This window comes from Notolepis coatsorum (genome assembly GCF_963971535.1).
Source record: "Notolepis coatsorum genome assembly, chromosome: 15".
In the NCBI taxonomy this organism is placed as follows: Eukaryota; Metazoa; Chordata; class Actinopteri; order Aulopiformes; family Paralepididae; genus Notolepis; species Notolepis coatsorum.
The window spans coordinates 21,567,146-21,582,748 of NC_140179.1; the positions used below are offsets into that span (position 1 = coordinate 21,567,146).

The 15,603-nt window shown below is 43.9% G+C and overlaps 1 protein-coding gene across 1 annotated transcript in view; it reads left to right on the forward strand.

The window, feature by feature from the left end:
• The window catches only part of LOC311241966 (serine/threonine-protein kinase 38-like), a 72,908-nt gene extending 57,668 nt beyond the window's left edge, over window positions 1-15,240 (forward strand). The window contains 8 exon segments of the mRNA XM_084330923.1: window positions 1,311-1,328; window positions 1,330-1,414; window positions 2,028-2,089; window positions 4,441-4,558; window positions 4,714-4,837; window positions 7,066-7,161; window positions 9,296-9,387; window positions 11,106-15,240. Coding sequence (XP_084187049.1) covers window positions 1,311-1,328; window positions 1,330-1,414; window positions 2,028-2,089; window positions 4,441-4,558; window positions 4,714-4,837; window positions 7,066-7,161; window positions 9,296-9,387; window positions 11,106-11,230 — 720 coding nt within the window. The 3' untranslated portion in view covers window positions 11,231-15,240.
• Window positions 15,241-15,603: the final 363 nt, after the last annotated feature.

Genomic DNA, 15,603 nt, shown 5'->3' on the forward strand with positions numbered 1-15,603 from the left:
GAGAGAGACACACACACACTCCAGGGTGAGAGAGAGACACACACACAATCCAGGGTGAGAGCGAGAGAGACACACACACTCCAGGGTGAGAGCGAGAGAGACACACACACTCCAGGGTGAGAGAGAGACACACACACACTCCAGGGTGAGAGAGAGACACACACACAATCCAGGGTGAGAGCGAGAGAGACACACACACTCCAGGGTGAGAGAGAGACACACACACACACACACACACACACACACACACACACACACACACACACACACACACACACACACACACGACACACACACACTCCAGGGTGAGAGAGAGAGACACACACACCAGGGTGAGATAGAGAGGCACACACACACTCCAGGGTGAGAGAGAGACACACACACACTCCAGGGTGAGAGAGAGACACACACACACACACACACACACTCCAGGGTGAGAGCGAGAGAGACACACACACTCCAGGGTGAGAGAGAGACACACACACACTCCAGGGTGAGAGAGAGACACACACACAATCCAGGGTGAGAGCGAGAGAGACACACACACTCCAGGGTGAGAGAGAGACACACACACACACACACACACACACACACACACACACACACTCCAGGGTGAGAGAGAGAGACACACACTCACTCCAGGGTGAGAGAGAGACACACACACACTCCAGGGTGAGAGAGAGAGACACACACTCACTCCAGGGTGAGAGAGAGACACACACACACTCCAGGGTGAGAGAGAGAGACACACACACACTCCAGGGTGAGAGAGAGAGACACACACACACTCCAGGGTGAGAGAGAGTGTTACATGCCATTGCTAACATTTCAACCTAGTCAAACATTTTGTTGTTTGTCTTATAGTATGTATATATAAGAGTTTATTTCTCTCTCTCTCTGTCTGTCTGTCTCTCTCTCTCTCTCTCTCTCTCTCTCTCTCTCTCTCTCTCTCTCTCTCTCTCTCTCTCTCTCTCTCTCTCTCTCTCTGTCTCTCTCTGTCTCTCTCTCTTTCTGTCTCTCTCTGTCTCTGTCTTTCTTTCTCTCTCTCTCTCTCTCTCTCTCTCTCTCTCTCTCTCTCTCTCTCTCTCTCTCTCTCTCTCGCTCTCTCTCTTTCTCTCTCTGTCTCTCTCCACTCTCTCTCTCTCCTGTCTGTCTGTCTCTCTCTCTCCCCTCTCTCTCTGTCTCTCTTCTCTCTCTCTCTCTCTCTCTCTCTCTCTCTCTCTCTCTCTCTCTCTCTCTCTCTCTCTCTCCTCTCTCTCTCTCTCTCTCTCTCTGTATCTCTCTCTCTCACCTCTCTCTCTCTCTCTCAGGGACACGTCAAGTTGTCCTGACTTCGGCTTGTGTACGGGCCTGAAGAAGGCCCACCGCACAGAGTTCTACAGGAATCTAACCCACAACCCCCCCAGCGACTTCTGTGAGTACACAGTACAATGTCTGACAAAGAGCAACACAACCGTGACTTCTGTGAGTTGAATTACAATATATATCGGGTAGAAGATGGTAGCTATTATAAAGTGTGTAGTGAAAGGGTTAACCTTATGTAGTGTGGTAGTGAAAGGTTAACCTTCTGTAGTGGTAGTGAAAGGGTTAACCTTCTGTAGTGTGGTAGTGAAAGGTTAACATTCTGTAGTGTGGTGGTAGTGAAAGATTAACCTTCTGTAGTGTGGTAGTGAAAGATTAACCTTCTGTAGTGTGGTAGTGAAAGGGTTAACCTTCTGTAGTGTGTTAGTGAAAGGGTAACCTTCTGTAGTGTGGTAGTGATTGTGAAAGGGTTAACCTTCTGTAGTGTTGAAGTGAAAGGGTTAAAACCAAGTGATAAAAGAAAATGTAAAGTGATCATATGAGATAGGATATGTATATAATCATACAGAGCAGATCTCATGACCTTGATATCTTTTCATTAGGTAGAACTTCTTGTTCATGTTCTCCTTTGTCATAGTTTTGGGAAAACACTAATGAAGACATCTTTTTCTCTCACTTCACTTAAATAGACGTTCTGTCGTTGTTATTATTTTTACAACCCACAGCCTTTCAGAACATGAACTCCAAGAGGAAAGCGGAGACGTGGAAGAAGAATCGGAGACAGCTGGTAGGTTTATTCAACAGGGAGAGAGACAGCTGGTAGGTTTATTCAACAGGAGAGAGAAGTGAGATGAATGGTGATTCAGGTGATCTATTTGTTTAAATGTGTATGTTTTTATGCTTTCTGTTATGAGTAGCCAATAGAAAACTGTGTTGGGAGGGCTTTCTGTTATGAGTAGCCAATAGAAAACTGTGTTGGGAGGGCTTTCTGTTATGAGTAGCCAATAGAAAACTGTGTTGGGAGGGCTTTCTGTTATGAGTAGCCAATAGAAAACTGTGTTGGAGGGCTTTCTGTTATGAGTAGCCAATAGAAAACTGTGTTGGGAGGGCTTTCTGTTATGAGTAGCCAATAGAAAACTGTGTTTGGAGGGCTTTAGGCTCTTGTTTGTGGTCAACAAGCACCCACATATTTAATGAGAATCACAGTATCATATGAATAACATGTTAAAGGAACACGCCAACATTAAAGGAACACACCAACATTAAAGGAACACGCCAACATTATGATGCGCTCATCGTCTTCTCCAGAGTCCGACAAGAAGATCGATTAGAGACCAATTGCAGCCGGATAGCTTTCTACTGAGCGCACAGAGAGGAAATTGATATCCATCTTCTTGTCTGACTCTGGAGAAAGACGGTGAGAGCGCATTTCTCATAATGTTGGCGTGTTCCTTTAACTCTATTTCAGGGAGAGTTTGAGAAGCACAGTATCATAGAAATAACATATGTTGCCTCTATTTTAGGGTGAAAGTACTTTTAGCTGCGTATCTATTGCCATATGTATTATGAAACTGTCAAGAGAGCCGCAGCACTGGAGGTCCTGAGCAGAGTGTTCCCACGCGGGTGGGGTGTGAGTCCTGGTCGTTGCAAACAGCGGCTCCTGTCGGTCCTGTTCAGCAGAGAGGGGATCTGGGGGAAATAGCGTGAACCTCTGCACGCGTTATACGTTCTCCCAGTGAAAACTCCTCGCTGTCAGGTGAAAAGAAGCGGCTGGCGACTCCACATGTATCGGAGGAGGCATGTGGTAGTCTACACCCTCCCCAGACCGACAGTAGGGCAGCATGTGGTAGTCTACACCCTCCCCAGACCAACAGTAGGGCAGCATGTGGTAGTCTACACCCTCCCCAGACCAACAGTAGGGCAGCGTGTGGTAGTCTACACCCTCCCCAGACCGACAGTAGGGCAGCGTGTGGTAGTCTACACCCTCCTCAGACCGACAGTATAACGACTAAATTGCAGATGGGAGAAAAAAAGCTACATCACTAGGGATCGAAGGCCACATTTCAGAAAAAAAGTATTTAATGTTTTGATGTCATCTCTCCTCGCCCCCCAGGCCTAAAACAAGTATTTTTTTTTATCTACTTTTTTCTCCCATTTTCTATTTTTCTCCCATCCCAATTTCGTATCGTCCAATTCTACCCCTCCCCTGTCTCGAACGCTGTTAGGCCATGCCTCCCACAAGCCGGCTGCAATGTGGACGAAGCCTTACATCACGTGTCCCCTCCGGTACTCGAGGAAGCAGCCGTCGCATCTTTTCACCTGCACAGCGCGATCTCTCAGCGGCGGGGGTCTGCGTGGGAGGGACACGCCGCCCCCGTCGCTTCCTGATTCTGCTGCGCAGCGCGCACCAACCGACCTGTAGGAGTCGCTGTCCACAACGTCCGATCCCCACCCATCAGCTTTCCCACCCCTAACACTGCCAATTGTGTTAGTATGAACGACCAGCCAAGCTGATAGCAATGCGGAGAGCTGGACTCGAACCCAGCGTCTCCTGCATTGGTGGCGAGCGCCTTGCCCACTACACCACCTAGCCGCCCAACCTAAAACAAGTATTTAATGTTGTGATGTCATCTCTCCTCACCCCCCCCCCCCCCACAGGCCTAAAACAAGTATTTAATGTTGTGATGCCATCTCTCCTCGCCCCAGGCCTAAAACAAGTATTTAATGTTGTGATGTCATCTCTCCTCGCCCCAGGCCTAAAACAAGTATTTAATGTTGTGATGTCATCTCTCCTCGCCCCAGGCCTAAAACAAGTATTTAATGTTGTGATGTCATCTCTCCTCGCCCCAGGCCTAAAACAAGTATTTAATGTTGTGATGTCATCTCTCCTCGCCCCAGGCCTAAAACAAGTATTTAATGTTGTGATGTCATCTCTCCTCGCCCAAGGCCTAAAACAAGTATTTAATGTTGTGATGTCATCTCTCCTCGCCCCAGGCCTAAAACAAGTATTTAATGTTGTGATGTCATCTCTCCTCGCCCAAGGCCTAAAACAAGTATTTAATGTTGTGATGTCATCTCTCCTCGCCCCAGGCCTAAAACAAGTATTTAATGTTGTGATGTCATCTCTCCTCGCCCCAGGCCTACTCCACGGTGGGGACCCCAGACTACATCGCCCCCGAGGTTTTCATGCAGACGGGATACAACAAGCTCTGTGACTGGTGGTCTCTAGGTGTTATTATGTACGAGATGCTTATAGGTAAGTGTGTGTGTGTGTGTGTGTGTGTGTGTGTGTGTGTGTGTGTGTGTGTGTGTGTGTGTTCATTCCTGTCTGACTGCTGCAGAACTCCAGAACTATTAGGAATGTCTGACCACTAAGTCTAGTTGACCTCTAGTTGACCCCTGCCCCTCCAGGCTACCCGCCCTTCTGCTCGGAGACGCCCCAGGAGACATACAGGAAGGTCATGACCTGGAAGGAGACGCTGGTGTTTCCACCGGAGGTTCCGATCTCAGAGCGAGCCAAAGACATGATCCTGAGGTCTGTCTGTCTGTCTGTCTGTCTGTCTGTCTGTCTGTCTGTCTGTCTGTCTGTCTGTCTGTCTGTCTGTCTGTCTGTCTGTCTGTCTGTCTGTCTGTCTGTCTGTCTGTCTGTCCTCCTGTCTGTCCTCCTGTCTGTCTGTCTGTCTGTCTGTCTGTCCTCCTGTCTGTCCTCCTGTCTGTCTGTCTGCCTGTCTGTCTGTCTGTGTCTGTCTGTGAGAGAGGGAGAGAGAGAGAGAGAGAGAGAGAGAGAGAGGAGAGAGAGAGAGAGAGGCATCACTCAAGCACCTGCAACAAAGGTTTCCCACAGAATCCCAGAAGCACTAGCAGATTTAAGCTGAATAATTTTCTTTTAAATAGAAAATATAAATATATATTTCCCAGCCTTAGGTGGTTTACTTTCTGACGAGGAACGTGATGCTAGTCTTAGTTTTCCGATGCAACTCTGGGAACTTTGTGGTAAAAACATCTGATTGGCCAAAAACATCTGATTGGCCAAAAACATCAGCTCCCTACATCAACAACCAATCAGATGCTTATAGCCTGCCATGCAGTGTTGCCGGGGCCGGATCAGAAGACTAACAGTGCAGACACACCAGCCGGGCACACAGAGTCCGACTTCAGAGCGGGCGAAAGCACACGGAGGAAGGCACATTTACATTGGGACAGCTGTAAATGCCTAGTCTATATGCGAAGTCAGTCCCCGTTTGAAGATTTTTTTTAAATGTCCAGTTCCAGTGTTCTATTGTCCATTTAGCATGTATAACCACCAGTTATTATTTAATTAATTAGAATGTTAGAATTCATTTTAGAATGATGATCAGTGTGACTGTACTCCTGAAAAAGTATAGTAATATGGTTTATTTGTATTGGGAAAGATACAGACACATTAGCTGGTTGAACAACATCTATATGTGTGGTAATAATGCAGATATTGAGTGTATTTCTGTGAAAATGCGCATGGCGCACGCCTCTGAATCCAACCAAAGTGAAAACGATCGCTTCCAAGCCCGCGAGTCGCGCGCCCGCTGGCGGCCGGTGGGCACAGCTACGTCCGTTAACATGGGAGCGAAAGTGAAGCGCTGGTCGCCCGCCCGCCTTTGCGTGCGACTGGACTGGTGTGTCTGCGCTGTAAGACATTGTGTTCCTCGTGATGCAGAGGCAGGTCAACTCACAATGTGTAAAGTTGCCTACTGCAACTTTAAAGGTGCTATAGATAATATTTGTATGTAGAGTAATAATTTAAAGGGGAACTATCTTATAAATGGCCTTTTTGAGTGTTTAGCATTGTTTCCTAGCTATGTGAACTTATATTAATATGATCTATGTCTCTAATTCTCATATTGGCGCATTCTTCCAATTCTCCCCTCACAATATTCACCCTCACTGAACTGAGTCATCTGAAAATGTGATGATTTGTGATGTCAGAAAGACACCGCTGCATGATAATGGCGAGGTACAAGATGAGCTGCACACAGTGGTTGGAGCCCAGGCTCAAAACGGCTCGAGATCTTGAGGTAGAAAAATGCTGTTTTTGAGGACTTGATTTAGAAATACAAAACAATGAATAATAAAAAAAAAAATATTACAGAGGTGTTCCATAGACTCACAGGAATTGTGTAAAAGTGCCCAAATAGTGAAAGAAATAGTAAAATAGTTCCCCTTTAAAATAAACAACACATCCACAGAACTTTTAGAAAGGTGCAGAATAAAAGTATTGCTTTCCCCCCCCAAAAAAATATTAATTAATGAATGTATGATTTAAAAGAATTTAGCAGGTCCAAAATGTATCTTGTTGTTTACATGTTGCATGCATGTACCCCCTCCCTACGTCCCATTTCCCCACGTGGAATGCACGTCCTGATTGGATAAATTACATCCTGGTGCTCTAGTGCGACATCTAGTGGCTGAATGTTACCCATAGCGCCTTTCATTTGAAAAGAGAACGTGTCATGTTAGATAGATAGGATACTTTATTAATCCCCTTGGGGAAATTCAGGTGACATACACATACAGCCTCATTATAGGAATATTCCACAATTATTACAATTTTGACAGTAATAATGGCACACATAAATTCACACAGCATGCACATTTGTTGATAACATGCAGGACTACAGTAGATCTTGAGACTACAGATGAATGCGTATATCCGCTGCCACTCTGCAAGGCCACGAAGGTCTTAGTTATTGCCTCTGATGCCGCGTCCCTCTTCTTCGTGGGTTTCAGGTACTGTACGGATGCGGAGAACAGGATTGGAGCTGTGAGCGTGGAGGAGATGAAGAGCCACGCCTTCTTTGAGCCGGTGGACTGGGAGCACATCAGGTACCTCTTCCTCTATATATAGACAGGTCTTTTGTTTATAAACATACTGTGTTCGAGCCAATCAGAAACACCTGCTGAATCACGTGACTGAGTTGCCCCCTACTTGCATTGAGCTGCGGTGCTAAAAGTATAATGGGGCTCAGCCTCTATGGAGAAACCATGACACTCCCCTGACTAAAAGTATAATGGAGCTCTATGGAGAAACCATGACTGATTGATTGAATTGATTGAAACGTTTATTAACAGATTGCAGAATGGGTACAGTACAGTACAGCTCAATACATACAATTATTAAGGGGATACAGACCAGAGAAAGACTTTCGTCTTGTTTACATCAGGGTCCCCCATTTTCAATTCATCATAACATATATGACACACACGACATACAGATAGACAGTACTGCTACATCTATACATTTATGACATACCAGATTTGCAAATACAGTACTGTTTGTGTCCAGAAAAAGAGTGTATATACATTTGACGTAGAAACTGTACATTGGAGGAGGTTGGGTAGGTGGGGTGGGGTTGGGTGGGTGGGTGGGGGGGGGGGGGGGGGGGGTTGGGTAGGGGGTGGGTGGGGAACACTCCTGACTAAAAGTATAATGGGGCTCTATGGAGAAACCATGACACTCCCCTGACTAAAAGTATAATGGAGCTCTATGGAGAAAAAATGGCACTCCCCTGACTAAAAGTATAATGGAGCTCTATGGAGAAACCATGGCACTCCCCTGACTAACAGTATAATGGAGCTCTATGGAGAAACCATGGCACTCCCCTGACTAACAGTATAATGGAGCTCTATGGAGAAACCATGGCACTCCCCTGACTAAAAGTATAATGGAGCTCTATGGAGAAACCATGGCACTCCCCTGACTAACAGTATAATGGAGCTCTATGGAGAAACCATGGCACTCCCCTGACTAACAGTATAATGGAGCTCTATGGAGAAAAAATTGCACTCCCCTGACTAAAAGTATAATGGAGCTCTAAGGAGAAACCATGACACTCCCCTGACTAACAGTATAATGGAGCTCTATGGAGAAACCAGGACACTCCCCTGACTAACAGTATAATGGAGCTCTATGGAGAAACCATGACACTCCCCTGACTAAAAGTATAATGGAGCTCTATGGATAAACCATGACACTCCCCTGACTAAAAGTATAATGGAGCTCTATGGATAAACCATGACACTCCCCTGACTAAAAGTATAATGGAGCTCTATGGATAAACCATGACACTCCCCTGACTAAAAGTATAATGGAGCTCTATGGAGAAACCATGACACTCCCCTGACTAAAATTATAATGGAGCTCTATGGAGAAACCATGACACTCCCCTGACTAAAAGTATAATGGAGCTCTATGGAGAAACCATGACACTCCCCTGACTAAAAGTATAATGGAGCTCTATGGAGAAACCATGACACTCCCCTGACTAAAAGTATAATGGAGCTCTATGGAGAAACCATGACACTCCCCTGACTAAAAGTATAATGGAGCTCTATGGAGAAACCATGACACTCCCCTGACTAAAAGTATAATGGAGCTCTATGGAGAAACCATGACACTCCCCTGACAAAAAGTATAATGGAGCTCTATGGAGAAACCATGACACTCCCCTGACTAAAAGTATAATGGAGCTCTATGGAGAAACCATGACACTCCCCTGACTAAAAGTAGTATCAAAGGAAAACGTCTGGATGTCATTGTGCTAAATCACAGCATGGCTGTAAGTAGGCCAGGGTTCCAAAAACCCAAACTATGCCGTTTAACCCTTTCACTACCAAACTACCAAATGGTTAACCCTTTCACTGCGACAATACAGAAGGTTAACCCTTTCACTACCACACTACAGGAGGTTAACCTTTCACTACCACACTACAGAAGGTTAACCCTTTCACTGCCACACTACAGAAGGTTAACCTTTCACTACCACACTACCAAATGGTTAACCCTTTCACTACCACACTACCAAATGGTTACCCCTTTCACTGTGACAATACAGAAGGTTAACCCTTTCACTACCACACTACAGAAGGTTAACCTTTCACTGCGACAATACAGAAGGTTAACCCTTTCACTGCCACACTACAAAAGGTTAAAGAGGATGATGTCTGTCTTCCTCCACAGGGAGCGACCAGCAGCCATCTCCATCGAGATCAGAAGCATCGACGACACGTCAAACTTTGATGACTTCCCAGAGTCTGACATCCTGCAGCCAGGTCTGTTACACATCACAGAGTCACACATCCTGCAGCAGCCAGGTCTGTTACACATCACAGAGTCACACATCCTGCAGCAGCCAGGTCTGTTACACATCACAGAGTCACACATCCTGCAGCAGCCAGGTCTGTTACACATCACAGAGTCACACATCCTGCAGCAGCCAGGTCTGTTACACATCACAGAGTCACACATCCTGCAGCAGCCAGGTCTGTTACACATCACAGAGTCACACATCCTGCAGCAGCCAGGTCTGTTACAAGTTCAAGTTCAAGTTCAAGTTCTTTAATAGTTGTCATACAGAAGTACAGAATACTTTCATACAAAATGCTTCTTACTGTTACGCTCCAGAGACTGTGCTAGACAAGATAGTATCAAATAACATAATATAGCATGTAATTTAGAAGAAGAAAAATGAGGTCACAGTGTTCGGTATAGACATATGTACAATGTTCTGAGTTACCATATAATATACAATACTATGCAGTGTACTAATGTACAGTACTATCTAGGGTAATGTACACAGGGTACATTACAATATGCACAGTAATGAAATATGCTATATGGTGATTAATATATTATTATTATGTACAGATATAGATATAGTATCTACAGATATGTAATCAGGATTATATGCAGGTATTTACAGACAGATGTGGATAGATATATATAGTATATACGGTAAGAATAAATATATATATATTTATATATATGGTATAGGGGTGTAACAATGCATCGATGCATCGATCCTAAGGTCGAATCGCATCGAATCATGGTCAAATTAATATTGAATCGTTGCCTGAAGAATCATAATCGAATCGTTGTGGGGTCATATATTTACACCCCTATTATTGACCTATAGTCCATTCATGCTGAGTGAATCAGTTAGTTCCCCCAGCCACATTTGTGTATTCAAATTTTTTTGGGGAATTAACTGATCGAAAATGTATCTAATCGAATCGTGGTCAAATGAAGAGATTTCATGATGCATTGAATCGTTGAAGAATCGTAATCTAATCTAATCGTTGTGGGGTCAAATCGTTACACCCCTAATATGGTATATTCAGCACTATTGTACATGCTATCATACAGAGTTATATGGATAGACTACAGTATGAAGTAGGTAGTGGTGATTATTTTGATTACTATGATTACAGTGTAGGGCGGTTGTGAAAGCAGTGGGTACTGGGTAGGTAGTGAGTATAGACCACTGCACTTCCGCGTTACATGGGAGCTCATGGGAGAGCGCGGGGGGATAAAATGAATTAATGTTGATGAGAACCTTGACGTACTGTAAGTGGTTGTAGCTACGGATTGGTCTCTCCATGTTCACGAGACTCAGGCATATAAAAAAAGTATATTGGATCATGTCTCCAGCACCCCCAGAGCCGTAGCTATAACCACAAAGTGCCACTTACTGTTGTGAAGCAATTTGAACTGCAACTTCTGTATGAAAAGTGCTATACAAATACATTTTTATTATTATTATAAGGCTCTAATCAACATTCATTAATTGTATCTCCCGCGCTCTCCCATGAGCTCCATGTAACGTGGAAGACGTGCAGTGGTCCATAGTCAACAGAGTTCAAAGTTCATACAGTATGAATAACAGAGCTCATGCATAATGATAGCATAATGCACTGCTAGCAGCGTGTATGGTCTGTATCGCCCTCTGGAGGCGATGAGTGGGATGACGGGTCTCTCTGTCTTTCAACAGCTAACGTTACAGAGCCGGACTTTAAGTCCAAGGACTGGGTGTTCCTCAACTACACGTACAAGCGCTTCGAGGGGCTGACGCAGCGCGGCACCATCCCCACCTACATGAAGGCGGGGAAGGCCTGAGGACGCCGGTCAGGACCGGACCCCCACACCGGGGGAAACGGCGTCGCGGACAAGACATTATTAACGGACACAGGGTCGGGCCGCTAAGCCCCGCTGGTGCTGACGGCACCATACCAAGACGACATGTAACTATCATCACAGCCTGCGTAGGTCTGCCTGACCACTTCCTGTGGAGCGAGGAGCGTTCGCACAATACCTCTCGTCTATGTGATTCACGTACCATCGTTTCTCTTAGCTCTCAGGCCATACTAGGACACTAAGATCAGCATTATCTGCATGTTCACCATCATAACGCCTCCGGAGAGGAATTTCATCTCTAAAGGGTTTTATTCTGTGTGTTCGTGTGGATCGGGGGCCGCGCAGATACTTAAGTTATGACAATGACAAGAGTTTGTGGCAAGATTATAGCTATGACACAAATTAATGTTGCCTCCGTGTTAAAACATTATTGCCAACATAGAAAACGTACTGTATATTCTGTAGTCAAAGCTCTGGATATTAACATCTAAGTGAGTATGCAACCTAATTGCTCTCGCCTGTATATTGTGTTTGTCGATCCCTTAGAGATATTCCTTTTTTTGTTTATGATGTCACAACTATATGTGTATTTTGCCACTGTTAATCAGATATCACTACACTAACGGCCATCACTTTCCTAGCTGGATACAAATGCAAAGTGCCTTTTTAAATAGTTGACGATATATTGGATAAAGTGTTTAATTTAATGTTCATGAGAGATTAATTAGAGGGTGTTGAATTGTGATTCTTGAACGGAACTCTTCAGAAGCTTCATGTTGGTAAAGTAGCGATCTGTGATTTGGACAAACAAGACAAAGACCCCTTTCCCACGAAGTTAACTCGGCTGTAAACTCATGATGCAATAAGCATATTCTTCATCAGTCGGCCTCTAAATATTATCTTGATCTCAAGCCCCGCCCTCTTTTTTAAATTAATTTTTCTCCAATCGCAACTGTTGCTTCCCTCGGACAAACTTTGTTTCCAGGGAAGAAACAGCTGTGATTGGAGGATCAAGAAAAGAGGGCGGGGTAAGCAGAGCTTCACATTATCGCAGCTTTAGGATCATAAAACTCACACCCTTTATTATATTATAATAACATAAGATTTGTTTGCTTCTTTCAGGTTGTCGAGAATTTCTTCATCAAAATACTATTGATATAAAATATTATTGACAAATAATTGAAATGCACAAATAAATTAACAAAGGTTGAGAAAAGTCGAACCTAACATGGATATCTTATGCATATCTTAAAAACGAAACAGCGCAATTAATCATCTAGTTTCCTGGGCATGATTTGTGGCTAAAAGGAGTTGCTAAAGATGTCTACCACAGAATCATCCCTGAGTATCTTCCTCAGCTTCAGGAAAGGTTTGCTCCCAGCGAAGTTTTAGCCTATCATAACTGAAAACATGACTCCAATCACAGATTGTATCTTTAAATCGTGATATTAATACAATGATGTCTGTCCCGTTGCAAAGTAGTTTAATTTTAATTTAATTTGCAAGATACCAGACAGGTCAGTGCAGATGCAGCTATACGTTCTGTTGGGAGACGATGACATGAAGGTAGCAAGATGACTGCAGCTTTACGTTCTGTTGGGAGACAATGACATGAAGGTAGCAAGATGACTGCAGCTATACATTCTGTTGGGAGACAATGACATGAAGGTAGCAAGATGACTGCAGCTATACGTTCTGTTGGGAGACAATGACATGAAGGTAGCAAGATGACTGCAGCTATACGTTCTGTTGGGAGACAATGACATGAAGGTAGCAAGATGACTGCAGCTATACGTTCTGTTGGGAGACAATGACATGAAGGTAGCAAGATGACTGCAGCTATACGTTCTGTTGGGAGACGATGACATGAAGGTAGCAAGATGACTGCAGGTATGTGTATTTCACAGCTGTGCATCATAATACTTTGACTGATAAAGTATGCGTCTTCATTTCTGCAAGTACCTTAAACATTTTAATTTTTGGTTATTTCTGGTAGAGGCTTGCTTGTTTATGGGAACAATTGTCTCATTCCTGAGCCTACCCTAAACCTAAATTTTTTTTTTAAGTGCAAAGATTCACAATTCCCCAGTAACATATTTTAAGTTTGCTATATCAAAGGACACATGGGCCTCATGGTTATAAATATATATTATATATGGGAAGAGGAGTGACATAGACTTAAGTAGAGCTGCTCGATTATGGAAAAAAACATAATCACAATTAGAACTTTGGAAACGTCATGCATTTATTGAACTTGTAAAAAACATGTTTTCTTGAAGTTTAAATATAATTCAACTGAGGGCGGCCGGGTAGCACAGCGGACTAAGCATCTGTCTACCACCGCAGAGACACTGGTATCGAATCCGGCTGTCAGCGTTGCCTCCGGCTTGGCCGGCCGTCATAGTGGCACAATTGGCGGTGTCAGCGGGAGGGAAGCCGGTGGGTGGTAATCTGGTCATTGTAAACAACGACTCCTACAGGTCGGTCAGGGTGCCTGCACAGCGAGGGAGGGAAATGGTGAAGGTAGTGTGACCTCCCACGCGTTACACTTCGCCAATGAGAGTCCTCGCTGTCAGGTGAAAAGAGGCTGCTGGCTGTCTCCTATGTATCGTAGGAAGCATGTGATAGACTTCAGGGCTCCCTAGACCGGCACGTAGGGGGCAAATGCGCGCAACAACCAGGAAGGGGAGGGGGGAATTGACATAACGACTAAATTGGGATGGGAGGAAAATACAGAAAAACAGGAAGAGAAAAAGTGGATCAAAAAATATATAATTCAACTGAAAAACAAAAACATGACCTGGTTTAAAAACCACGCTTGGCTCAAAAACACAACCTGGCTAAAAGTTGACTATATTGTTTTCATAATTGTTGGAAGCCAAAATCGTAATTGATAATAGCATTAGATTAATTGCCCAGTCCTACTTTAAAGGTAGCTTGGACTAGATATGGTGGGTTCTTGTCTGGATAGACCCTGGATATATGTCTGTTGTCAAGCCTTCATATTGTTGGCTTAAGTCATTCACTGGAACCTGCTGACAAAGGCATAGCAACCTAACCTGCCGTAGTTTCCTGTTTCATCGTCAGACAATTCAGGTTGTTGAGGTTGTCGATGCAACCCAGATTGGGAGAGTAGCCTAGCCTAGGATGTGTATGCGTTAGCATATCTTTGATGGACAGTACGTTGGCACCCAGTATAGGTATTATTCATCCCTTTTCTGTTGTAACGTCAGACGTGTATGTTCTCCATTTGTTGTCATAGAGGTATTATGATTTTTGTTTTTGTTTCTATTGGGTAGATTTCAAGGAGATTTCAAGGTAGTTCATAGCAAATCTATTTGACGATATTAAGTCAAATCTAACACTCAAAAACATATATGAAGCGCTGAATATGCCATTTGAAAAACGTTTTGAATTAAATTGGTAGGCTACTAAACTAATAATAATAATAATAATTTTGTTTTATATAGCGCCTTTCAAAAAACCCAAGGTCGCTTTACATTGGGGGAATAACAACAATAACAGACATGGTGGACAGACACAACATTCAATGTAGGAAAATTAGGGGTCAAAGGGGGTCAAAGTCCTGCGGGGAGGGAGTTCCAGAGGATGGGAGCCGCCACGCTGAAAGCTCTGTCCCCAAAGGTCCAAAGTCTAATACCCAATAGGCTCTGTTTGACGAGCTCTAAGCTCAGCTGTTGTTCAAACTAGGCTTTTGTGCCAGTCGGATACACTGATTATTGTTCTGCTCAGTAGTACTTGTTGCCGCAGTAAAACAAGACCTCTGTCTCTCAATACAGGTAAAAGAAAATGAAAACATAAGGGTATAACTCATAACAGAGATGTATGTATTTTGTGTAATGCGGTGTACATACTGTAGTAGGAGACGGTCGATGTGCTCGGAGTGGGAGGGCAGGAATAGTCATTAATATATTCACGTTATTGGATTTTTAAGTTGTTAAAATGCTAATAAATAAAAAACACTTTTAAAGTCTTTAAAGCGCTGTTCTCTTTCGTCTTTTCTTTGCAGTTGTTTGCCATCAGGCATATGAGGAAGAGGTTTATTGTTTGACAATATAGTGGTTTGAAGGGATATTGCAAAAATAAACCGTGGTAAAGCACTTCCTGTTTCACCTGGCAAGCACTTCCTGTTTCACCTGGCAAGCACTTCCTGTTTCACCTGTCCACTCTGATGTATGTTAGGCTGTGTTCACTGCAAGCTTTACTGCTCAATTCTGATTTATTTTGTTTGGCTGTTCACATAAAAAAAAAAAAAAATTTGTGTTAACTGGTCTCATGCTCCTGAACTGACCCACATGCACAAATGAACAATAACGATGATGGACGTAAACATG